This window comes from Astyanax mexicanus, chromosome 12 (assembly GCF_023375975.1).
Source record: "Astyanax mexicanus isolate ESR-SI-001 chromosome 12, AstMex3_surface, whole genome shotgun sequence".
NCBI classification, from domain to species: domain Eukaryota; kingdom Metazoa; phylum Chordata; class Actinopteri; order Characiformes; family Acestrorhamphidae; genus Astyanax; species Astyanax mexicanus.
The window spans coordinates 11,147,904-11,174,246 of record NC_064419.1 but is presented as its reverse complement, the minus strand read 5'-3'; the positions used below and the strand labels follow the sequence as shown (position 1 = coordinate 11,174,246).

General features: G+C 36.0%; 1 protein-coding gene across 1 annotated transcript in view; it reads left to right on the top strand.

Annotated features, from left to right (window-relative positions):
* The window catches only part of cacna2d3a (calcium channel, voltage-dependent, alpha 2/delta subunit 3a), a 413,801-nt gene that overhangs the window by 249,693 nt on the left and 137,765 nt on the right, over positions 1-26,343 (top strand). The window contains exons 12-14 of the mRNA XM_049485574.1: positions 5,143-5,221; positions 14,218-14,351; positions 24,551-24,568. Of these exons, the coding sequence (XP_049341531.1) occupies positions 5,143-5,221; positions 14,218-14,351; positions 24,551-24,568 (231 nt within the window). The remainder of the gene's footprint in view (positions 1-5,142; positions 5,222-14,217; positions 14,352-24,550; positions 24,569-26,343) is intronic.

The window sequence follows — 26,343 nt, the reverse complement described above, 5'->3', positions numbered from 1 at the left end:
GTAAACAACACAAAAAAAATTAATAAAATAAAAAACAGCTGGCAAGATGCAAGGGCAATTAAATAAAAACTATAAGCACTATAGTAAAAGTATTAAATCAGGATTAACTCATCAATACAGTATACAGTTAGCTAATACAGTAGTTAGTGGTTAGTGGCTTTTTCTTTCTTTATAAATTTAATTTACAGTATTATTTTGTGTATAATCTCAAGATTTTTCTGGAAAGGTTCATGGCTTGGTGAAGTGGCCTGTTTTTTTCTTGTAAGCTGTGGACAAATGATGTGTGTCTTTTGTGTAGCCGTGGATGACTCATGTAACTGTGTGATTACATCTGATTATAGCAAAATGACAGTAATAATTCCTGACTTCAAGGTAACATAAGGACAGAACCATTATCCATTTCCAGGAAAGCCAGTCTGTATTTTTCTTCTCTATCTCTCCTCTGTTGGTGGATTGTTGGTACAGAAGTAATAGCAGTTCACAGAAGTTCTCAGTCCAACGGCGGCCGGTACTTTAGTGGTTTAGTAGCTTGTAATTGCCCAGCATATGTGCAAAATCATTTTGGATTATCACCACAGATAACACAGTCCACTGTGGCCAGGAGAGATCATGCCCTAGGCTCCAAAATTCAATTTGCTATCTGATCTAGCTGATCACACACTGGAGATGCTGTCGCATGTGGTCTTGTGGAGTTCTGAAGCTAATTGCAGGCCGGTCTTTTCGGTCCTATCATCTGCTGGGTGAGGGACTGTAAAGAGGGCTGCTCTGCCTCGGGGCAATTACCAGAGCTCTATCAGAGCTGTCTGAGAGTCCAGCTGAGTCCACTGGGTCTGTACCAACCTCTGCTGAGTGCACACCCACCACTCAGAGCCAGCAGCAGTCAGATCATCACTATCTCTCCATTGGTCATCAGAGAGCTTTTAAAGCAGTGCTTTGAATACTAATGCCCGTGCCGTCAGCACATATTCTCAGCAGGACAGGCTGTGGGCCAGCTTCTTGATCCAATGTTAAAAAAGCCATTCTGCTGCCTATGGATGGTAAATATCGACAGTTTGGTGGATGTACAGTACCATACAGAAGTTTGGACGCACATTTTATTTCCTACATTGTAAATAAATGGTGAAGTCTCACAGACTATGAGGGAACACATAAATAATCATGTAATAACCTACAAGTTATAAACAAACCAAAAATACTTGATACAATATGATTAATTTATCCTGTGCAACCAAGGGAACTCTTGCTCTTCCTATCCTGGGACGGTCCTGATGAGTGCCACTTTCATTGTGCCACTTTCTTTTTCAAGTTATTTTTGTGTTTGTTCAAAGTTTTTGCAATTCTTCATTTTGGACTGACTGACTTTTTTTTTCTTACAATATTTTCCGCACTATAAGACACACTGAATTATAAGGCGCATTTTAAGAGCTTCTATTTTTAAGGAACTTAAGTTAAGTAAAGCTAAGCTAAGCAAACAAAACTGTAGTAAAAAAGACTTTATTTCAAAATCAAACAAGCCCTGAATGTTAATCTAAACAAGTTTATTTGGGTGAGTAAAGTGCTTTCTTTTATTTACAGTAAGCCTAGATTACCGAAATACCCCAACACTAAGGCTGGAGCATTAGCATTAGCGTACAGGCCTATAATACTCCCATCTGGATGAGGAAATAGCGAGTGCGGTTTGCGGGTAATGCTAATGCTGCTAAAGCAGTGCTAGCCAGGGTCAGAATCAGGCTACAGGCCAATAATACTCACCTCTAAACAGGGAAATAGCGGTTAGCGGCTAATGTTAATGCTACTCCAGCCTTGGTGCTGGAGAACTAAACTGAAACCCCTGAATAACACTGCAATTTGACAGAGTGCCTACTTTTAAGTGAGCCTAAGATTGTATAAAAATATGTTTTTTTTTGTTTTTTTTTTACTTTAGTTTACATAGTTCTTGCCACTGTTGTGCCGAATTCAGCAGCTCTGCCAGAAAAAGCACCCCCCTGTAACTTTCATTCTGTTGACTCAAACATAAAAACACAGCAACAACCAGGACTTTGGCCACATATTTCTAAATAATTATCTTTACTTTTTTCAAGAAGACGATGCGTATGCGCTCCTGAAAGGGCCCCATGGGAGAGGCTGCAGGTGACATAATTATTTTTCATTATTTTTTTAGATAATGAACAGTATCTTGGGTATTTCCATTTTCAAAGTAAAATTAAAGCCAAGAAGACAGGAGAGGGGGTGCTTTTCCTGGCAGGGGTGTTGAATTTGGCACAACACCACAATATGAATTAGAACACTGCTGAAATAGGGCTATTCACTGTATACTACTCTACCTCTTTACAACTTTACAACTGATGCTCTCAAACTAACGCTAAAAAGACAAGAAATTCATGTAATTAACTCTTGACAAGTTCAACACAGCTGTTAACTTAAAAGCCAACTGAAAGGTATTCTGGCTGACTCTACCTCATAAAGCTGACTGAGAAATGATGCAGCCAAGATATGCAAACCTTATGTCTAAATGTCTAGAGGTGCTACTTACCATATTCTGTTTTTTTAACACTTTTTGTTTGCTAAAAAAAAAATTTCTTCATGGTTTGGATGACTCTAGTCTTAATCTACAAATCAGAACATCTCTAGATAAACACAATAAGCTCACATAAGAATTTTCTGAGCTTCACCATCCATTACAGCGTGAGCTTCACGTGCTGCTGGTGCCTGACAGATTGAAGCAGAGCTGTGCTCTGGAGGGCAGCTGTGTCTCCCCAGGCACACAGCTGGAACCCGGACAGGGGAATAACACAATCTGGCAACCCTTGTAACCCTGAACTCACACAGACTACAGGCACAATCTGGCAAGTGCTTGCCTCCTCTAGACACCCAACACCCCCAACGAAACTCACATACATCAGGCATATGCACACACACACACACACACACGTGGAGTGGCAGGCTGGGAGTTGCCTCAATGAATTTGCATTGCATGATATACTAAAGTGATGTTTAAGACTTTATATAATAATATAAGGATTATAAGAATGATATAATAATTTCTATGCTTGAATAAAATATTCGGTAACACTTTTACGAATATCATGTCTATTAGACTCTATAACCATACGTATAACACTTTTATAATGCATTCATAAATTATTTATGAAAATGTTTAACACATTATAGCTTCAGCAGTTGTGTTTATAAGATTGAATATGTCAATAAGAACCAAGAATAAAAAAAAAAAACATCCGCCTCATTAAAGCTTGCTATAACCACTCATGATTTATACTTATGTTAAATATTATAATAGCTTATTAGCTCATTATTATCAATTAATAATGTATTGTAATGTGTCATTGTACGCTCCAAGTAAAGTGACAGATGTTCATCCTGGGAATATACACTAATAATAGTGACAGATATGTGACATGTTAACCCAGATGTGTAAAATAGTATAAGCACAGCTTGTGATGCACTACAATTACACTCCGTAATGCATAATAAATGTGACTATAGTGTTGTATCTCTTTTTTTTTTTTTTTATAAATATGTATAACCATATTTATAATGCCTTATGGGTATGTTTATAGATTGTAATAAACATGACTTTCAGAGAAAGTGTTACCAAATATTCCAATTACAAAAAGTTGGAAAAAGAATGATCATTCTTTTAATCATTAAAAAAGGAATAAGATACCTATAGCTAATTCTACTGGTAGGCTTACAATGCAATAGGAACGTAGTGCTTGCTGTGTGTATAAACAGTGTTTTTAATAAACTATCTGTGCACTTTAAGAGCTCTCAGTTCCTTATTTTAAAGATAGGGATTTCTTTGCATGGGCAACTCTATCAGTTAAACGCGATGTATTTTAGAATGCTGGGGAGAATTGTGGTGAAATATTCAACAAAAGTACTCGTTATCATGTTTCACTACAACTCAAGTCCATTTCGCACCTAAATTTCTCCTTTAATGTCCTCTTGTCGTGCCTTGATGACAGTAAAACAGATGCACATAGAAAATAATGACTTTTAAACAGCTGTTCATTTTAATCACCACTCTGCCTGAAAGTTTCTCTGATTTTGCTATTTATAGGTTTATGTTTGAGTAAAATGAACATTGTTGTTTTATTCTGTAAACTACGGTCAACATTTCTCTCAAATTTAAAATATAAATGTTGTCATTTAGAGCATTTATTTGCAGAAAATGAGAAATGGCTGAAATAATAAAAAGATGCAGAGCTTTCAGACCTCAAATAATGCAAAGAAAAGAAGTTCATATTTATAAAGTTATAAAAGTTCAGAAATCAATATTTGGTGGAATAACTGGTTTTTAATCACAGTTTTATGCATCTTGGCATGTTCTCCTCCACCAGTCTTACACACTGCTTTTGGATAACTTTATGCCTTTACTCCTGGTGCAAAAAAAATTAAGCAGTTTAGCTTGGTTTAATGGCTTGTGATCATCCTTCTTCCACTTGATTATATTTCAGAGGATTTTAATTTGATAAAATAAAGGAAAAACATTATCATTAAGTGGTCACTTATTTTGTTTTCCAGAGCTGTATATTTTTTTCTGTTTTTGTTCCTTTACAATTCCATGATTTTCATTTTTGATTTCTATTATTGTTACTTATGTTTTATTAAAAATAAATAAATAAATAAAATATATTAAAGGGCCAAAACTGTTCTGCTAATGTAAAATGATCTCTTTAACTAGACTGTATTAAGTGTTGTAATTAAAAGTAACTTTCAAATGTAGTTTTAGTGCATATTTAAATCTACTTTCCAGGCTGGTGTAAAAAGTCATAAGCTATTGAATCACCAGAGTTAAGAGTTGTTGACAGCACCTGGACAGCAGGATAAAGCTTATTATTTAAATGCTGTAATCACAGTGAGTTTATTTACTCATTTGTTAGCTGATAGGTGCATTAGAATGCCAAAGAAAAAAAAAGAAAAAAAGAAACGTTGTAATAGACTGTCTGGCCACCATCCTATTAAAGCCAGAAGATAAACCTAATACGAAGACCAAACTAATCAACTGCATATAGCACATGGGGGAGCCACAGCCTTATCTGCTGTTGAGTAGGCAGGCTTCCCAGCTATCTGAGGCGATTAAAAATGAGTGACGGCTAATATCTGCTTTCCTCTCCACAGGTCCGTATATTCCCTTACCTGATTGGGCGGGAGTCTGCCTTCGCTGATAATCTGAAATGGATGGCCTGCGCTAACAAAGGTTGGGCTTCCTCAATTTCCCTTACCATCATGCCACTCTGCAAACATTAGGGACAGCCTCTTTAATGAGCGCTGGGAGAGGAGGAGAGGGGGAAATGATGTGTAAATAAATGACTTGTCCTTCAGTTGCTCATATGCTTGGCAATAACAGAGTTGGAGCCTCGGTAGCTGCTTTATTGCAGTAAGCGCTGGGTAATCTGTTTTCTATGACTGAAAAACAGAAAATCATGATTTGAAAACAGAACCACACTGAAGAATTTGAAAATTGAGTTGAAAAGTTGATTTTACTTATTAGTATTTACACTGTAAAAAGTGGCATGTAATGGAAATGGAAGAAAAGTTGCCAATAAAAGATTATAATATTACAGTTATTCACTGTGGGTAAAGATTACAGTGTATTACTCTAAGATAAGAATAGTCGCTTACCTGTAAACAAATGACAAAGTATTAAAACTTTTCTAGAGTAAGTTTTGGCAAAAATGAATACATTATAATAGCGACATAAATAAGAAGTGAACAAGGGTGTCGCCATGTTTCTCTTCAAATGCAGAAGCTGGGGGACGTGCCTAAGTAAACAAAACTGTAATTCTTTAAAAAAATATATATTTTAAAGTCAAATGAGTGCTGGATGTTAATTTACACAGATTTCTCTCCGGAAAACTGTTTATTTGGGTGAGTAAAGCACTTCCGTTTATTTACAGTAAGCTTAGATTTCCAGTATTTTGTATAAGGGTGAGTTTTCAGTGAAGTTCTAAGACAGCAGCATTAGCATTAGCCGCTAACCGCAGCATTGTAGGACATAAATGCTGCCCGATATCGCTACACTGATGAACTCTGAGTGTTCTGGTAACTCAGGGAGCTATTAGCTAGCAGTTTGTCCCACGTAGCTTGTTTTAACACGGCAAAACACGCAGGCTACAGTTCAATATACTCGCCCCTGAACAGCGAAAGAGCTAGCGCTGCAGTTAGCAGCTAATGCTATTGCCCGCAGAATAACCTCTGTCTTCTAAAATAAACGTTTTAATAAATAAGGTCGGAGAAGTGTAGTAAAATTAGTGCTATTAAACTTACTATAGCTAATAAATGTACTGATAATTAATCAAGATAAATCAGACAAAATGCGCTGCGCCTCTCTCTCGCTCTCTTTCGCAGCGCGGAGATGAATTCAGCGCGAGGCTACAGATACTCAGTTCAGTTGAATAAAAATAAGTAAGGGCCTGTAAGTACAAGCAAAGGACCTGTAAGTAAATATTGTCAAATATAAAGAATAGTTTGAGGTTTTGGTGAGCTGTTTTCATGATTTGAAACTGAAACTAACTGAAACTTTGATTATTCTGCAGAAAGCCTGGGTTATTTTAAACGAATTTTTAATGAGTTTATATTTTATATTTTTTATTTATTCATTTTAATTATTTTTCTTCTTTTATTAATCAAATCATTAAATATATATCTTCATAAGATATCATTTTTTTACCTTTTATGTCAATTTTTATGATCTTTTTAAAAGGTCCTATTTTTCCTTTTTTACGTATATTTTATTCGGCTATAATAAATGTCAGTTTTTATTTCTATTTTTTATAGTTTTTTTAATCCCTTTTAAACTGTTAATGCTCAGCGGCACTGTAAATGAGGGTCCCTATCCAGTGTGAATAACTGATTGCTTGTTTAATATTCAGTGTTGCAAAACCAGTTTTTACATAAACAATAAACAGAATAAAAAATAAAATCATTTTATTTTATTTAAGCTGCTGGTGTTTCTTTCGCAGCCTGACGGGCAGTCATTTTTCTATGCGCTCTCCTTCTGTAAAACGGACAACCCGTAGAGTCCACGTCGCCTCAGCCACCTGCGAGTCCATGTACGTCTCTTCCGTGGACTTTCAGCGCACAACAGGGCACAAATAAGCAAAGCTAAGCGCTTTCTTTTGCAAGGCGTTGTGTTGAAGCGAGAGTTTGTACGCAAAGAAAGCTCCGCCTACGGGCTGCGTTTAGACGTGCAGTGTAAGCTCCCCCGTCGCAGCAGGTCAGTCGGACCGTACAGTGTGTGCAGATGAATCGCAGGCGTTGTTCATACACGACAAACGATTCAAACGTGCAGTTTGAGCTCTCCAGAACGCATCCGATTAAAAAAATTGCATAGTGTCCGCCTGGCTTAACCCTTCTTCCCCTCAAAAAGTTAGAATAGGAAGGGGTAAAATCCTCCTCCTAATAAAAGAATTGGGACAACATTTCCTTCACCTGATACAGATATAAAGCTATAGCAGTGGAGCCGTAGTTCAGCAACCTACCTGCTGCCAACTGATTACTAGTTAACTTTCGGGCTTTATCACATGTCTTTGGGAAGGTGTCAGGTGGTGCAGAAGTTAATTATCAGTGTCCATTCCTTCATTTCTGATAGGGAGCTGAAATTAGTCTCTATTGGTGTGCTGTAGTCACATGGTTTACAAGGTCATGGTTAGTGCAAATTACCAGGTTACTGATGTGCCAGTGGGTTATTTTGACCATGTGAAACAAATGTCTTGGACCTAAAGGGGGTTTTGAATGGAAATGAATTAAAGAAAGTGCTGTACATGTTTCTGAACATAGCGAAGGTATGTTTTTGTGTGTTTGTGTTTATGGCCGGTGCATCTCACGGCTCTTCATTGGCCGTGGCAGGCAGCTGGCTATCTGGCTTCACAAGCAGGGCATGCCATATTGCATCACATGTTCAGCCTGGCTTCCTGTGGTTTTGGAGATGTGAGCATTTCGTGAATTGTTCTAAATTTAGCTTTCCTCTCTGTCTATTTTTTGGAGGATGTCCCAGTCGATAGTCTGTGATAAAGCTGACAGGGGGTCCTCTCCTCGCTGCCGGCAACGGATTAAAGAAGCCCACCGCCACAATGATTAGCGGGTGAGAGCTGCACAGTCGGGGGGAGGCAGCCCACTGTGAGCCAGGATGACTTTAGAGTGTTTAGGGTTATTAGAGGGCGTTTGTGTGCACAGTTATAAAGTTAGGGTGTAAAGGTCTTGTTGCTCTTTGAAAGTAGAGAAAGGCCCTATAGCACCCTTCAGTGGCTGAAGAGCTATATGTCAAAAACGACCGCACTGTACATATATACAGTATAAAGGGGCACTGTGTTGCTATTGTGATGTTATTATTTAATTTACTGTGTTTTAAGCAAAACTGTGATTTTTTTAGATCAGGTTTATTAGAGCTGTATTCAGTGCACATGTTCACTGACTGTGAAAAAGGGCTACTTCTATTTATTTAAATTTGGCGACAAAAAAATTTTATTGTCTACTAATAGTTAATTTCTAACAGTTCAGCATTACACAAAGTGCTGAGAACAGAAACACAATGGGAGATGGGTAATTGGCTCACTCATACAGTTTAAACTCAACTTCTGTGTCTGTGTCTCCAAAAGTGCCCAAACACAACAGATTACATATTTACTTTAAACAATATCTGGACATTTAAATGTCTTTCAAATCTCATGTTCAGCTGTTTTTCTGTTGTATTTGAGAGATGTGAGATGGGGGATATGGCAGAAATAATCAGTGACTAGAACTAGAATAATCAGTGACTTTTTAGACTAATCGAAAAAATATATATATTATGAGATTAGTCAACTACCAAAATAATCATTAGTTAGTAGTTAGTTAATATAACATATATTACAGTGTGTAGAAAAAAGGCAGCACTAACTCAGACAAACCAAGTCTCCCTGAAGCTGCGTGAGTCTCCCGCATTTCGGTAGTGGCTCCCTGATGCCCGCGAGTCACATATAATCTCCCGGAATTCAGAACCAGTGCCCCACACGCGCACAAAGGCCACAGACTTTTTTCTCTAATCGCGTGTGGGAAGGAGAGAGAGAAAACAGAGAGAGTTTTCCAATCAGTTTTTAGTGTGGGCGGGCAGTGTTTTTCCCCCCTCCAGGACGGGATTTGTTCAGTGAGTGAGAGAAAGCAGATCATGGCGGAGGCAATATTAATAAATATTGTAATATGATATGAAAAGTTGTGCAATTTTTTGTGATATTGTAACTGTCAATTTGAAATCAACTTTTGCAACTTGGGATGTCTGCGTAACTGTTCAATCAATTACTAACATTGACTGTCATTACCCATATATATATACCCATATATATACCCATATTGATATATATATTTGTTTGCCTACCCGCAGCTAAATTACACTTTTCTTGCTTTATACCCATATATATACCCATATTGATATATATATTTGTTTGCCTACCCGCAGCTAAATTACACTTTTCTTGCTTTATGTTGCTAAAGATTCATATTTTGCCGGCTGCAGGAATGATGAACCTGGCTGGCTGGCTACTGTTAGTAAATAGTGGGAGGGGCCTTATTAAGGGGGATTCTGATAACAGTGTCATTGTGCTTTCCTGAATTAACCGTCACAGAATTTAAAGGGACTTCCACACAGTTTGTTGTTGCATTGAGTTCATAACCAAGAGTTGTCTGGGGGCCCTAGGCAATTTGATTAGTTTGCTTGCCTAGTTGCAACGGGCTGGTTTGAGAGGGATGGCATCATGATCCAGCCATGTACATAATGCTAATAAACTCATGCAAGGATATATAGTATATATAGTAGTTTTATATATAGTATTTTTCAGACTATAAAGTGCAGCAGATTATAAGGTGCACTATCAATGAATGTCTATTTTCTGATATATTTTCATACATAGGGCACATCAGATTATAAGGCGCATTAGGCAACACGATTAAAAATGCATACTTGAAGTGAACAAGGGTGTTGCCATATTTCCCTTCTAATTCAGAAAATTGTAATTCGTAACAAAAAAAAAATAAAAAAAACTTTTCTTTTAAAGTCAAACAAGTGCTGGATGTTAATTTACACAGATTTCTCTCCTTAAAACTGTTTATTTGGGTGAGTAAAGCACTTCAGTTTAGTTACAGTAAGCTTAGAATTCTGGTATTTTGTCTAAGAGTGAGCACTAGCCACGGTGAGCAAGCACTTAGCCAGCCACGCTAGTCAACCCCATTTAAAACTGCTAGCTAGTTGCGGTTAGCAGTGCTAGCCAGCCGCGGATACTGCTAATAAATGCCGCCTGACAGTGTTACACTGAGAAACCCTAAGTGTTCTGATAAGCTGAGTGATATTAGCTAGCGGTTCGTCCCATGTAGCTTGTTTTAACACGGTACATACGCAGACTACAGTCTGATATTCTCTCCTCTAAACGGCAAAAGAGCTAGCATTGTGGTTAACAGCTAATGCTAATGCTGCTTAGTGCTAGAGAAACTTCACTAATAAATCACTTATAACGCTGTACTTCAGTGGAGTGGCTTTACTGCTCTTTAATACCTGACTGCTAGAATTTATACATAAGCAGCACTGATGATTTTTTATAGTCCGAAAAATATGGTACAGCTACCAGATATCTCCTGAATGATATTTGACTGACACATTGACGTCTCCTTTCACATAATTGCGATATTTTCATGACTGATTTTCATTTTGCATTTTGCATGTTGTGCTCTATAACCGGGGCTACATAAGAACTCAAGAAATCTCATAAATTTATACATTTCCATTGACACAACAACAATTTTATATCTTGTATTTGTTTTCTATAAATCAGACCAGAATTAGTAATATGGATCAAAATATTCATCAATATATTGTTGAAATGAATGGAACAGAGGTGTAGGAGCAGAAAATAGACTTTTAAAAGGAGCTAGTTTAGTTTTATCTCCAGCACAAACCCTAAATCACTCCTAAATTCTGTAAATAATCAGATGAATGAACACAGATTTACACACTGTCCTGTACTGATGCTCTCAGAATAATCAATATATGTCATTTAATGACCTTAAATAAGTTAAAGTGAAGGACAGAGTGCTGCACGGATCTTTACACAGTTTTTAATGGGTCCGGGTGATACATATACATCACCATGGGCTCTTTAGGGTTAAGGGGGGGACATATTATTAAGGCGATCAGATACTCAGATTTCATTAAAGCTACTGGGAATCGATTATCTCTGGTCATGCTGTTTCTGCAGTTTATTGGACAGACAGAGATGTTGGTGCGTGTGCGTGTAAAATTTAAGATCCTCATGTTTCTTATCTACAGCTTGTATCTTGGTGGATCTGTGTGTGTGTTTGCTTTTGAGTGTTTGAGGTTTTCTTAAGTCCCCTCTCGTGTACAGAGTCCTGCGCAGCACAGCGACCCCGAAAATCAATTTCCTCATGCCCTGATTTTCTCCTCTGATGCCTCCTTCTGATGGCTCAGCATCTCCGATTTTCTGCTTGGATGGGCTCCGGACAGGGAAGACCTTGTCGGGGAAATAGATCACTAGGGAATATTTTTCCGATCTATTTTTAATCCTTTAACTTCCTCCCACAACCTTTACCCCTGTAGATACAGTACTATGAGGACAGGCACGCAAGGACCTGCATTTAGAACTTTCACAATAAATACGTCACTGACTTTATCATCAATAATCACAATTATTTTTGGTGACCTCAGTATTATTTATTATGCTTTTAACCCTTAGAACTCTAGGCTGTTTTGGTGTGTTTTTTTTTTTCTTCGTTTTTGTCAGTTCCTCTTTCAGGTCTTATAACACAGTAATTATATCAGACAGTCACATGCACTGATCTCTTTTACTCCAGAAGACATACGGCTGCTCAAAAAAATTAAATCTTTTAAAATGTAAAAGGAAGCAGAATTGTTATATTTTCCTGGAACTGATCATATTTTGGTCAACATTTTACCAAGCGCCTGCATATTTTTAAATGTATAGACTTTAAAATATATTCACACCCAAGATTTCTTTTCAAAAATTGTTAGACTAGAGTGTTTATGAGAAGAAAGCATAAGAATATTGAACATTATTACTTTGACAAAATACATGGAGAAACAGCATCAGACGGACTTTTCGGATTTTCCTCTAGGATACATGTAGATACTAAAAACCTGACACTCAGAGCAGCCTATGCCTTTCAGTATTTTGATCAGGACACACAAAGAAAACATTGCACAGCATACCTAGCTTTAGTTTGAGTAAAGCAGGTAGTTTCACACTTTTTCTGTGGACACTTTTGAGTCTTTATTTACTGATATTACTTGGTTTGAAACATCATATAAATATGTTGGAAGCACTAAAGGTAAATAATATTGGTTGGGGAAGGAGATCTATTTTTCTCAATGTTTTTTTTATGTAGATGCTTTACTGGCTTTACTGCACTGGGAAGTCATTGCGATTTTTTTTAAACGGAAAATCGGTCTGTAGGGTTCTAAGGGTTAATGGCAACTGCTCCTCGTTTATAATGCACTAAACGGGTTCGGACCAACGAACACCTCAGAAATGCTGTTAGACTCCTCAGATCATTAGAGGCAGAACTGTACATAGACCCAGAACTAAACACGGTGAGGCAGCTTTCAGACATTATGCTGCAGATAGTTGGAACAAACTTCCAGAAGCTATGAGGTGTGCTCAGACTGTAACCTCTTTTAAGATAAAGCTGAAAACACATCTGTTTACCTGCGCTTTTCACACTGTGTAACTTGCTCTTCTTCTTAGTTTTCATTACTTGATTTATTTTTATTATAATGTCTTCTAATTTTCTTTCAACATTGTTGAAAAAAAAACAAAAAAAAAACAAGGCAGGGAGAATATAAAACTAGAACAAAGACTAAGAAACACAGACTACCAAACTAAGACTAGGATACATACGGATAGCAAGGATACGAGGATACAAAAGGTACAAAGGATACAAAAGACTCGACACTGAACATTCAAACAGAGGGGCTTAAATACAGGAGGAGAGTGAGAAACACCTGGGCTTGGATGACGAGGGGGCGGGGTTACAAACAGGACACAGGTGAGAACACTAATGCTATAGGGCAGGGCTGGGGCGGAGCTAGGGTGGAGACAGATACTAAATACAACAATAGCACATGGCTGGGAAACATGACAGGTAAACAGAGGGGCAGGAGCACAAGAGACCAAATAAGGGAGAAACAGAAGACAGACATGGGCTAAGGTGTAACAGTATATGTGACTCTCTTTGTATTTTATCATTTGTAAAGCACTTTACAAATGATAAAACACTTTCTGTTTTATTGAAAAATCTATTATTCCAATTCCAATGTCTGAATATTCGTAATTATGGAAAATGTTACAAACCAGAGTTGCCTCTCTCCCCAGACCCTCTGCTGGACCAAACACTGGACACAGAAAATGAAACATGAATATAATATAATATAATATATATATATATATATATATATATATATATATATATATATATATATATATATATATAATATATAATAGATCGCTAACTAAACCTACAAAAAAAATAAGAAAACAAAACACTCAAAACTACCCTGACTTCCTGTCACCAAAAAAGGAGAAAAGGTAGTCAAACAAAATGCCACTCACCCTTAACAAAAAATGAGAACTGTAACAAAAACTAAAACAACTAACGTGTTGGCCTGAGTAGGATGTTGTTCCAGGTCAGGAAAGGGTAGGAGCCCCAAACATCTCTTTCCTGGGTCAGGTCTTTCCTGGTCCTTTTATTGAGGGTGCCCCTGGTGGCCAATCAAACTAAACAACACACTAAGACGACAGAAAAATACAGAGGTACAGAGGTAATGCTTTATGAAAGGCATTAAGTAATTTGATTGGTTTTCTGTCTAATGTTGAAGAGGAACTTTTGTTGTAATTGCAAAATTTTGATTGTGGGCTGCGCAAGGTGTATTTTTTTTCGCCCTCCGACACCAAAGACACACCGACACGCCCTAAATCCAGCTGTGTGATACACAATTGATGGATGCACTATAGATCACTGAAAGAGGGCCCTGAAAGTGTTATATTTTGATACTTACAGTGTTAATTTAATGCTATCAGAGTTTATAACACTGACTCAGGGGACAGACACAGGGATTAAATGTTCTCCTTTATTTAAATCTACTTGTTGGTTTTTTTGGTTGAACTAATTTTTTTTATTACTTTTCATTTTCAGGTTATTTTACCCAGATCTCCACCCTGGCAGATGTACAGGAGAATGTGATGGAGTATTTGCACGTGCTCAGTAGACCGAAGGTGATCGATCAAGAACACGATGTAGTTTGGACCGAGGCCTACATTGATAACACAGTGAGTACCTCGCTCTGCTGAGTTCAATCACAACCAATCACAAACACACACACACACACACACACACACACACACACTCATAGAAGAATATACTTAAATCAAACATTGTTTTGTTTTTTGTTTTCAGTGTGAAACTAACCATGTTTTGAAAGGTTAATAATCTGTAGTGTTTTGCTGCTGCTGATAATTTCCTGCAGCAGACAGTCTGAGGACTCTGCTTAACCTCCCTCCACAGGCGTGTGAGTGTGTGTTATTTCAGCCGTGTAATCTTTCCTTTTCTCTGAGAATTCGCCCTCACTGATTATGTTTACTTGAAAAGTAATGAATGTAATCTAAAAAACACAGCAGTTGTGTTGTTAGTCTCTCACAAATTCTCATTTTGATTAGAAAGCACTCGCATATGAGTGACAGCTTCAGCACTACCAACTTCTACCAGGAGTCTCCAATCACCAGCTTCCACCTATGTTTATAAGACCTCTTCTTTTATACTTTCTCTGCTGATTTTAGCTTTTCCTTCACCAAAGACTTTAAATTAACATTATTTGTTATCTACCTCCTTGTTAAAACTATGGAGATTGTTTTTGCATGCTTGACTTTGAAGTCTTCCATATAAATCACTAATGAATAACTCAAAAAATACACAAAAAGGCAAGTTGAGCTCTGAATCAACTCTTCTTACTCTTTAGTTCAAATGTTCACAAAAAGCATAGTGCGTGGATATGTACACTCTATACAGTATTGACACGTGTCCATAAAAATTATGAAGCTCTTATTAGTGCTATATAACAGTGACATGGTTCCTAAAAAATAAAAATATATATATATATATATATATATATATATATATATATATATATATATATATATATATATGTATATATATATATATATATATTACAAAACAGTGACAAGGTTCTTAAATTACATATTAAAATATATATGTATATATATATATATATATATATATATATATAGACACATATATGTATATATATATATACACATATATGTATGTATATATACATTATATATTTTAATAATAAATAATTTAAGAACCTTGTCACTGTTTTGTAGTCATTGTTCTCAACCTAAACTTAAACTGACCTAAAACCAAACTTGATGCTTGATGTATTTTTTATGACATGTGAAAATGATGTGATTTACTGAGTAATTATTAATTTACTGAGTACAGTTATGATCCATTTTTTTTTTTTGCATATCAAAATTTAAAGTGGCTCAGAAAAAAAACATATCTATAGATTCCGAACCCCCTTTAAATACCCTATTAAACATAATTAAATAAGTATGACATTATAGTACCAGGTTTGGAAGGAAATTGTGAGTATGAAGAAAAAATTATTTGTAATCAATAATTTTAACATTCTTTTAATTCTCATGGCCCTATCTTACCCCCCGTGCAAGGCATGTCACGATGTTCATCGCTATCTTACACCCCGTCAGCAGTCTATTTTCACACCTTGTCGTTTAAATAGCAACAGTGCTTCTTTATATCTACACTGATGGGTGTGGTGGTCTGGAACTGAGATGTGATCAGTACAATTTCTGATATATTGCTATCTTGACAATGGAAAACACTGGTGCAACAACAGTCAGATGTCCATACCTATCTTAGCTTGGAGAGCGTACACCCCCTCTCGTTATGAAAACACGTAGATGAGCTGCAGTGCACAAACCCAACTTTTACATCAACAATAAACAAAATGCTAAGTAAAATAACATTGCTGTTTCCGTAAACCGTTACAGCATGAACAAGCAGGTCAGATTCTTATGCTGAGAAGCGCACAAGTGTTGCGCCGTAAAATAGCAATCTGCCAAAGTCAGAGAGCACCTGTCTCTTAAAGGGAATGATAAGGAAGTGACACTCTGATTGTTTTTTTTGTTTTTTTTTACGTTATGCCCAAAACAAACACACCCATGATTAATTAAGAGAATTAGTACATACCTTTTGTGCATTTTGAGCTGCACAAGGTGTACTTTTCCTGTCGTTATGATAGCAAAAACACACTGAAAGCCAAATCAAGTTTATCTGCAGCAGTTTTCTCTGCTTTCTTCATTCTTTTAACAATCATTTTGCAGTCTTTGCTATGCTTTATTGACTAAAGTGTCTTGCCTCATATGGAGACACATAAAGAATCAATGAATTCAAATTAAGTTTTTCTGAACCAGAACTAGCAGAGCAGCTTATAGTGAGATATAATGACTTTGCTGCTGGTTTGTGGAGTGACATCATGATTAAAATATGATGATTTTAATGGACATTATACTCAACTCAACGCAGTATTCTCTTGATAGGCAGGAGAATAAAAAAGGATATACTATCACTCTATCCTGTATTCACTGGAACTGATGAGCAAAGCGCTTCAGTTAATAATGAAGTGAAGTGCTCTGAGTGGCTGAGTCACCAGCAATGTAGACCAGTAGATTAAATTCATAACATTGTTGCAAATGAGGTAATAGTGATGAATGAAGCAGGATGAGTAATATTATTATGGCAGGTTAAGCTCCTGAAATATTACAAGTGTGGACACAGAGCAGGACTTGAGGTTTTATTTTAAATATATTATAAACCAAGGCTAGGAGTAACACTTCTAAAATAAAAAAGCATGTTCCAACAAGGACAACATTTAGCAGCATGTTGCTTAATAATGATTTGGCAATATATTGCCCATGTTTATTTTAGAAGCAAACAAAGCCATCTGTACCTATACAGGTTTTGTGCTATTTAACCTTATATAGGTTTAATATCTGTCTGGCTAAAGGCTAAAGGATAGCATAATCTAAATATCAGGGCATCAATTCGGTTACAGCACAGTTTTACAAGTAGTCATCCATCGATAATGTGACTGTAGACAGTATTGAACTGGATTGAATCAGCTGCTTGTATCTATTTAGCAAATATATCTTTATATATTATTTATTTATTTATTTATTTTTTATATACAGCTCTGTAAAAAAATAAGAAACCCATTTAGTCTCTCTGATTTTATTATTTATAGATTTATGTTTGAGTAAAATAAACATTGTTGTTTTATTCTATAAACTACAGACAACATTTCTCCCAAATTCCAAATAAAATGCTGTAATTTAGAGCATTTATTTGCAGAAATTGAGAAATGACTCAAATAAAAAAAGATGCAGAGCTTTTAGACCTCAAATAATACAGAAAAGAAAACAAGTTCATATTCATAAAGTTTTAATAGTTCAGAAATCAATATTTGGTGGAATAACCCTGGTTTTAATCACAGTTTTCATAATTTTAATAAAAATTATATATATATATATATATATATATATATATATATATATATATATATATATATATATATATATATATATATATATATATATATATCCAACAGTTAGGTGAGGGATATTAGCAACATTGATTAGAAACTCACAGTAAAGAAGGTTTAAGCTATTTAATCCTAGTATAATATTAATAATAAAATAATAAAAAAATAATTATAAGTGCCCAGCTTTTTTGTGTAATTCTTGAATAGAAATTCTCAAACTTTAGGGGTGTAATGTCAGGCAGAAAATTAACAAAACTCCATAAGCTATTCAATTCTAATACAATGTTAATAAATAAAATAATAAATACAATAAATAACAAGTGCCTAGTGAGTGTGTATCAGCCAGTGTTATTGGTCATTAGAATTTTTACATTCCCTCATTGGTTGAGCACTATTAGTACAATAAAACTTTTGTGCGTTGTACAAAACTAATGCATTATTAATATGCTAATAACATACTTCACACGGTTTCTGTTTGGTGGAACATGGATCTGCACTGTACAACAAAGTGTCCAGTTTACTGTAAAGCGAGAGGTAATATATTAAACTGTGATGAAGGTCAGCTTGAGCTGTGGTCTAATATTAGGCATAATTAACCCTTGTGTGGTGTTCATATTTTTGTTACTCGTTTACTTTGCTACTTGTATTTAATTCAGCAAAATTAAGCAATTTTACATTAAAATGCTTTACACATGCTCGCTTCACCTAAATTGCAAGCAATATAAACAGCTTACATGGTTAATATTTGCCCTTTACCTTTCTTATGTTACATTTCTTTCAAAAAGTGCTACTCTTTTTTTATTAGTTTTTTAATAAAATGTAAAAGAAAATGAATTAAACTCAAGATATGAGTAGAAAATTTGTTTAGTTTCAAATTTACAAATGAAGCAATGTTTATTAGCCCTTGGCCAAACAGACTGTATGTAATATAAATGTGTGTGGGGGGGGGGGGGGGGGGGGGGACTACAGTGTGTGTTTATCGAAAATGTGTTTTGATATATGTTTTTCACAAAAAATGAGCCAATGCCAATGAGTTTGAGTTAAAAAAATATATATTTTTAGTATCATTTGATGAAAAATGAAAACGGGTCCCACAGACCCGAACACCACACAAGGGTTAATTATTTCCGTGGTAGATTTGAAATTATGATTAGCGCTACTACCAAAAAATGGGTGGGACAGTAATTATTCAAGAAAATGAATGAAAGTTAAAGTTGAAGTTAGATTGAATTAATTGAATTAATAAATCAGTTCCTTAACTAATTTATTAGGCTATCTCACTAAATCATTGATGTACACGGCTGTATGCTTTTGTGGACAAGTGTTGGTGGACAAGCAGAGGTGGACAAGTGTTGGTTCTTTAAAGTATTTTTAGTATAAAAATAATCTACATCTGAATAATCCTAAGAAAATACACTGCACAGCTCTCTCTGTTCTTTCCCTAGTCTTTTATTCTTTTCTCATGGAAACACACACACACACACACTCTTTTTTTTTTCTTGTGAATGGTCTTCTTTTGTGTTTCCTTTGTGAGATGTGTGAAGTTTGCAGTAATTGTTTGTTCTCTGCTGCTTTTGAGTGAGTTAAAAAAGGTGGAGAGGGGTGACTGGATGGAAGAAAAACAAAGAATAGTGTTCACTGATGACCGGCTTCAACCTCTCTGACTGTGCACTTCTCTCTCCCTTTGATTTGCTCCTCTTTTTTTCCCATTTCTCGGCTCGCTTCTCACTTCTTTTAGAGTCACTTCTTTTACAGGGTCTTCAGTACATTTCATTTCTCTTCATAATGTCTAGTCTGTTTTTTGTAATTGCTTGTTAATTGTTTTTTTTTGTTTTTAAAAGAGCTGATTAAAGGGTAATTTGTGTGTCCTTCCTTCTCAGTTGATGGATTTTAATCATGTGTTTTTCTGCTATTGCTGTATTATTTTCTGCATTAGGAAGGATTTTTTTTTTCACAAGACCAAATCAGACAGACAAAAGAAAAATAAAGCCACCTAACTGTGCAGTATAATGTGATAACTTAATGATTAATAACTTCATAAACTGCCTAAAATTCTATTTATGAAACTAGGGATGCACAAGGATCTCAGATCATAATGTTGTTGGCAGGTAATAGCTTTTAAAAAGAGAAGCCTGTTGAGGTGATGCTATGTATATATATATATATATATATATATATATATATATATATATATATATATATATATATATATATATATATATACTTAGCATCACCTCAACAGGCTTCTCTTATATGAAATATAAGCAATAAATACATAAAATAATATATTATTAATCTGAAATATCTCTCAAAAGTAGTTACATGTCCACGCAGCTCTTTTTTAAAAGCTATTACCTGCCAACAACATTATGCTCTGATATCATTGATATATTTATACAGTAATATGAAAAAGTTTGGGCACCCCTATTAATCTTAATCATTTTTAGTTCTAAATATTTGGGTGTTTAGAACAGCCATTTCAGTTTGATATATCTAATAACTGAAGGACACAGTAATATTTCAGGATTGAAATGAGGTTTATTGTACTAACAGAAAATGTGCAAAATGCATTAAACCAAAATTTGACCAGTGCAAAAGTATGGGCACCCTTATCATTTTATTGATTTGAATACTCCTTACTACTTTTTACTGACTTATTGAAGCACAAAATTGGTTTGGTAACCTCATTGAGCTTTGAACTTCATAGCCAGGTGTATCCAATCAAGAGAAAAGGTATTTAAGGTGGCCATTTGCAAGTTGTTCTCCTATTTGAATCTCCTCTGAAGAGTGGCATCATGGGCTCATCAAAACAACTCTCAAATGATCTAAAAACAAAGATTGTTCAACATAGTTGTTCAGGGGAAGGACACAAAAAGTTGTCTCAGAGATTTAACCTGTCAGTTTCCACTGTGAGGAACATAGTAAGGAAATGGAAGACCACAGGGACAGTTCTTGTTAAGCCCAGAAGTGGCAGGCCAAGAAAAATATCAGAAAGGCAGAGAAGAAGAATGGTGAGAACAGTCAAGGACAATCCACAGACCACCTCCAAAGAGCTGCAGCATCATCTTGCTGTAGATGGTGTCACTGTGCATCGGTCAACAATACAGCGCACTTTGCACAAGGAGAAGCTGTATGGGAGAGTGATGCGAAAAAAGCCATTTCTGCAAAAGCAAAAGCACACCTCAGGCGACTCTGTTTGTGGCAAGTTAAATCTATGAGACAACTTTTTGTGTCCTTACCCTGAACAACTATGTTGAACAATCTTTGTTTTTTAGATCATTTGAGAGTTGTTTTGATTGGGCCCATGATGCCACTCTTTAGAGGAGATTCAAATAGGAGAACAACTTGCAATTGGCCACCTTAAATACCCTTTCTCATGATTGTATACACCTGGGTTTGAAGTTCAAAGCTCAATGAGGTTACCAAACCAATTTTGTGCTTTAGTAAAAAGTAGTTAGGAGGATTCAAATCAATAAAATGATAAGGGTGCCCATACTTTTGCACCGGTCAAATTTTGGTTTAATGCACATTGCACTGTTTCTGTTTTTAATTCTGAAATATTACTTTGTCCATCAGTTATTAGATATATCAAACTGAAATGCCTGCTGCAAACACCCAAATATTTACAACTAAAAATGATTAAGATTAATAGCGGTGCCCAAACTTTTTCATATGACTGTATATATATATATATACACTCATTGACAAAAAAACAAACAAACTGGATTGTTGCAAAATTGTTGCATGACATTATGTCTCAGGTAGATATTTAAATGATTACAGGTGTGGTCTGATTAGACACTGGGGGCCCTATTTTAGCGATAAATAGCACACTGCACAATTGTGTTTTAAGCAGCTGGATTTAGGGTGTGACAGTGTGTCTTTGGTTTCATCAGAGCGCAAAAATAAGCCTCGTGTGGCTCAAAATGTGCAAAAGTCATGTACTAATTTTTAATTAATCATGGTTATGTTTTGGGCGTAACGTGAAATAAACCAATCAGTGTGCCAGTTTCCCTTTAAGAGGCAAGTGCGTTCTGACTTTGAAGATACTCCAGCAGCTCATTAAAGGTAGCAGCAATGTTATTTTATTCTTTATTCTGTTTATTGTTGAGGTAAAAGTCGGGTTTGTGCTCTGCAGTGGGGCCGTGTGTGTCTGTGTGTGTGTGTTTAATGAGCAGGGATGTACGGGTGCTGGGAGCACCTATCGGAATAAACTCTAACAATTGACTGTTGTCACGGTTTTAATCAGTCAGTGAATTTCCCCTGTTTTCCACTGCTGAAATAGCAACACCCCAGAAATGTACCTGAACACAACTCACTTCCAGACCACCACAACCAACAGTGTAGATTTATTTCTAAACTTTGACGCTATTTTAACAACACGGGTGCTAGACATATAAATAGGCTATTAACGGGGTGTAAGATAGTAAAGAGCACCGCGACACACCTTGCACAGGGTGTACAATAGGTATACAGCAGGTATACATAGTACACTGACGTTACAAAAAAAGATAAGATTTAACGATTACAGATAAAACAGATAAAAAATACAATACAAATAAAGTATAAAATTAGAGTCTTTTATAAAAATATTATAATAGGGCATATCGGAGTTTTGCGCCCATTGAGTGAGCAGAGTGGGCTTAATGAAAAAAAAAAATAGAGTGGTCAAAAAAAAAAAAAAAAAACAAACAATAAAATAAAAATTAAAAAACTATAAATAACCTTTGTTTTCGTCTTACTCTCTCTCTTTTTCTTACAATCTCACTTTCACTGTCTATCTTCCTCTCACTCTCTCTCTCAGATTGAGTCTCATGAATAAGTTTAGATTTTAGGTTCATGCGTGTTCTAGTCTATTGCCTCAATATTATACAGTTATCGTGGACAGTTGGTTGTTCAACAGTAACAGTGGTTTCTTTTGTTGATTTTTTTTACTCAATATAATTTTGAATCCTGCACCTCACAAATAACTAAAAGAAAAAAAAACGAATACTAAAACTAATAGAAACTAAAATTAAGCATTAAAAAATATAAAAAAACAAAAAACACTCTAGAAACAATTTAAAACTAACAGAATTGGAGAGGGGTAAAAACGTAATAAAAGTAAATTTTAAAACGTTATGAAATTTTAAAAAAGCATGATGTCATTTTGATGGATTATTTGCAATCTAGGCCATAAACAAGAACACAAGAAAGCTGTACTGATCCCAGTTGGATACATTTCGTCTTTAGCTCCAAATCCAGGTTCTGTTTGGGATTGGACTTTGGTCATGTGGTCAGATTAGGGGTGGGCGATATGGCCCTAAAATAAAATCACAATATTTCCTGGTATTATCTTATATCTTATTATCTTATTTCATGGTATTATCTTATTATACACTACTGCAACAAATAAAAACTTACATTTCATTATTGTATACAATATGAAATGGCACACATCTATCTGAAATATAAAAAAAATGTAAGAATTTTAGCAGATTTGTAACAGAAGTCAATGATTCAGAATGTCATGATACTAGTAATAATAATAATGCACTCCAAATATCTCCATATATCCAGGATTAAAGAAAAATAAATGATACTACTGTCTCTAGTAGATATATAATAGGATATATATTTTTTTGCATAAAACAGCAAAAAAATAGTCCCCTGATGTGATAATTAGGGGTGAGTGTTATGGCACGATATTTCAGGGAATAATATCGTTCACAATATTCAAAAAGTTTGGCGATATTATTGCGTATGATATCATATGGCACACCCCTAGGTCAGATTGTAGTATGGAGGTCTCTTCCTGAACGTTTCACTGCTTTGCTGCTTGTATGAAGATCTTAGGAGCCATTGCATAAAACAGTTGGCCTCTCCTAGTAGTAGAAACGAGGGAAACTAGCAGTGATATATGTTTCCTCTTACAGCAGGATACATGACTTTCAACTGGAATTTTTCAGCAGGAGGATGCTTGTCCACACACTGCACATCCAAAGGATTGCATTGTTTTTTTTTGCCAATGAGTAAAATCAAAGCCCATGTACTGATTTTCTCTATTTTATAAATGTTTATCAGCATTGTGTCATGAAAAGTATTGTACAGGGGTTGGACAGTGAAACTGAAACACCGGTCATTTTAGTGTGGGAGGATTCATGGCTAAATTGGAGCAGCCTGGTGGCCAATCTTCATTAATTGCACATTGCACCAGTAAGAGCAGAGTGTGAAGGTTCAATAAGCAGGGTTAGAGCACAGTTTTGCTCTTAATATATTGCACAATGCACACAACATTATGGGTGACATACCAGAGTTCAAAAGAGGACAAATTGTTCTGCACAAATTGTGCACATCTTGCTGGCTCATCTGTGACCATGACAGCAAGTCTTTGTGACATATCAAGAGCCACGGTATCCAGGGTAATGTCAGCCTACCACCAAGAAGAACCAACCACATCCAACAGGATTAACTGTGGACTCTGTAGGAGGAATCTGTCTGAAGGGTATGTTCGGGTGCTAACCCGGATTGTATCCAAAAGACATAAAACCACGGCTGCTCAACTCTCCTGTTCCCACCAGAACTGACCGTCAGGACAATAAATTATGGTGGTCTAAATCCAGGTGTTACAGTTTCATTGTCCAACCCCTGTATATAAACATTGATTCGGATATCAATGATCCATATCAATGCATTGCTAAAAAACAATACACTCTGTATCTCAGAGTGCATACTGCAGCATTTCAGCACTGTGTTAATGCACTCCCATCACCAGAATACAGAGAAACACTAATGAAATAAAACACTACAAATGATTTTATTCACTTACTTGCTTCAGGAATCCCAGCATACGTTCTTACCATTGATATTTTGTTGTTTTCTTCTTGTCTAAATCTTTTGTCGTAGCTTCCACAGGCTCAGAAGGTAACGTTACAGTTCTAAGCCGTTGCCGTGTTGTGAGTGTGATCTCTCTGACTGTATTCACGTCTGTTCTAGAGCTCAGCTCAGACACGCTCATGGTGTTTTGATGGAACATGTGCATTAACTCTGTCATTCTCTCAGTGCAGTGTGAGAGTAACTGTGTGTGCATTCATGACTGACTTTCGCTTTCTGTGCTGTGGCGCCTAATTGGCCAAATTCACGTGCGGCTTGTGTAACTCTTTAACTGTTTTACTGTCTAACTGTCCAACTGTCTTCATGGCTTATTTACTGTGTGTGTGTGCGTGTGTGTGTGTGTGTTTGTATTGGTAGACCATGCTTTTTAACAGTGTATGCATGTCTACATTTCTTGTCTGCATTTTTGACGACCACCTGTAGCCATGAACATAATCTAATCCTTCACATCATGCTTTTAATTCTGCTACTGTTATGATGTGAACTACTATATTTGTATTGTTTATATTGTGTGTATAGTTTTTTTATGTTTTTTGCTGTCTTTTTTCGAGAGAAACAAAAAATGCATTCAGTTTTTAAAGTCCTCCAAACATGGTTTCTATCTATTAGATTTATTTTGATTTTGAAGATTTGTCCTGTTTCTTCAGTATTTATTAATCATATATCAATATTTAGTAAGTGTTGCAGTGTAAATGATCACAAACCCCACAGTTCACAATGTATTACATTGTGACACATTGGTTCAGATCATTTTTCAGGTCAGCAAAAAGGAAACATTTTTAGTCTGTCTGTCTGTAAAAAGCGCACTTCAAATCCTTTGATTTCCCTAAAAATCGACAGTGCAATTTATATGTATGAATTCTACCAGTCAGGTATTAAGGAGCAGTAAAGCCACTCTGCTGAAGTACAGTGTTATAAGAGTGAGTTTTCAGTGAAGTTTCTCCAGCACTAAGGCTGGGTGCAGCAGCATTAGCATTAGCTGCTAACTGCAATGCTTGCACTTTCGCCATTCATAGGCGAGTATATAGGAATGTAATCTGTGTGTTTGCTGTGTTAGAAGAACTACATGGGATGAACTGTTAGCTGTTAGCTGAGTTACCGGAATACTCAGGGTTCCTCAGTCCAGTGCCATCAGACAGCATTTACATCCCACTAGCGCTGCGGTTAGCAGCTAATGCTAATACTGCTGTACCCAGTCCTAGTGCTGGAGAAACTTCACTAACAAGTCACCCTTAGACAAAATATTGGAATTTTTCAGGAAAATAATCTGTGTGGATAACATCCAGCGTTCGTTTGCTTTTGAAAGATTTATTTATTTATTTATTTTTTTGGGGGGGGGGGGGGGGGGGGTATTTTTAGGCGTATTCCCCAGCTTCCCAATAAGAAGGGAAACATGGCGACACCCTTGCTCACTTCGATGTAGGCATCCTTACTAGTGTTGCTTAAGGTGCCTTATAATCCGGTGCGCCTTATTTATGAAAATAGACCAGAGAATAGACGTTCATAGTTAGTGCACCTTATATTCCTGAAAAAAATACGACTTAAAAAAAATACGACTTTTAAACTGAAAAAAACTTTTACTTTAACATGTTCCATGTATGTAATACAAAGGTTATGTTGGGCAATTGCCTTTCTTCATTCTATCAATTTATTTGGGTGTGCTCAGTGTGTTATCTTACGTCTCACATTGCTCTGTGTTTACAAACCATGATGGTTTTATTCTCACACTCATGTGTTCAGACAGCTGCTCAGTCTGTATGTTTTCACTGCAGCTCTACGTAGAAGTTTAGGGAATTGTTATATTA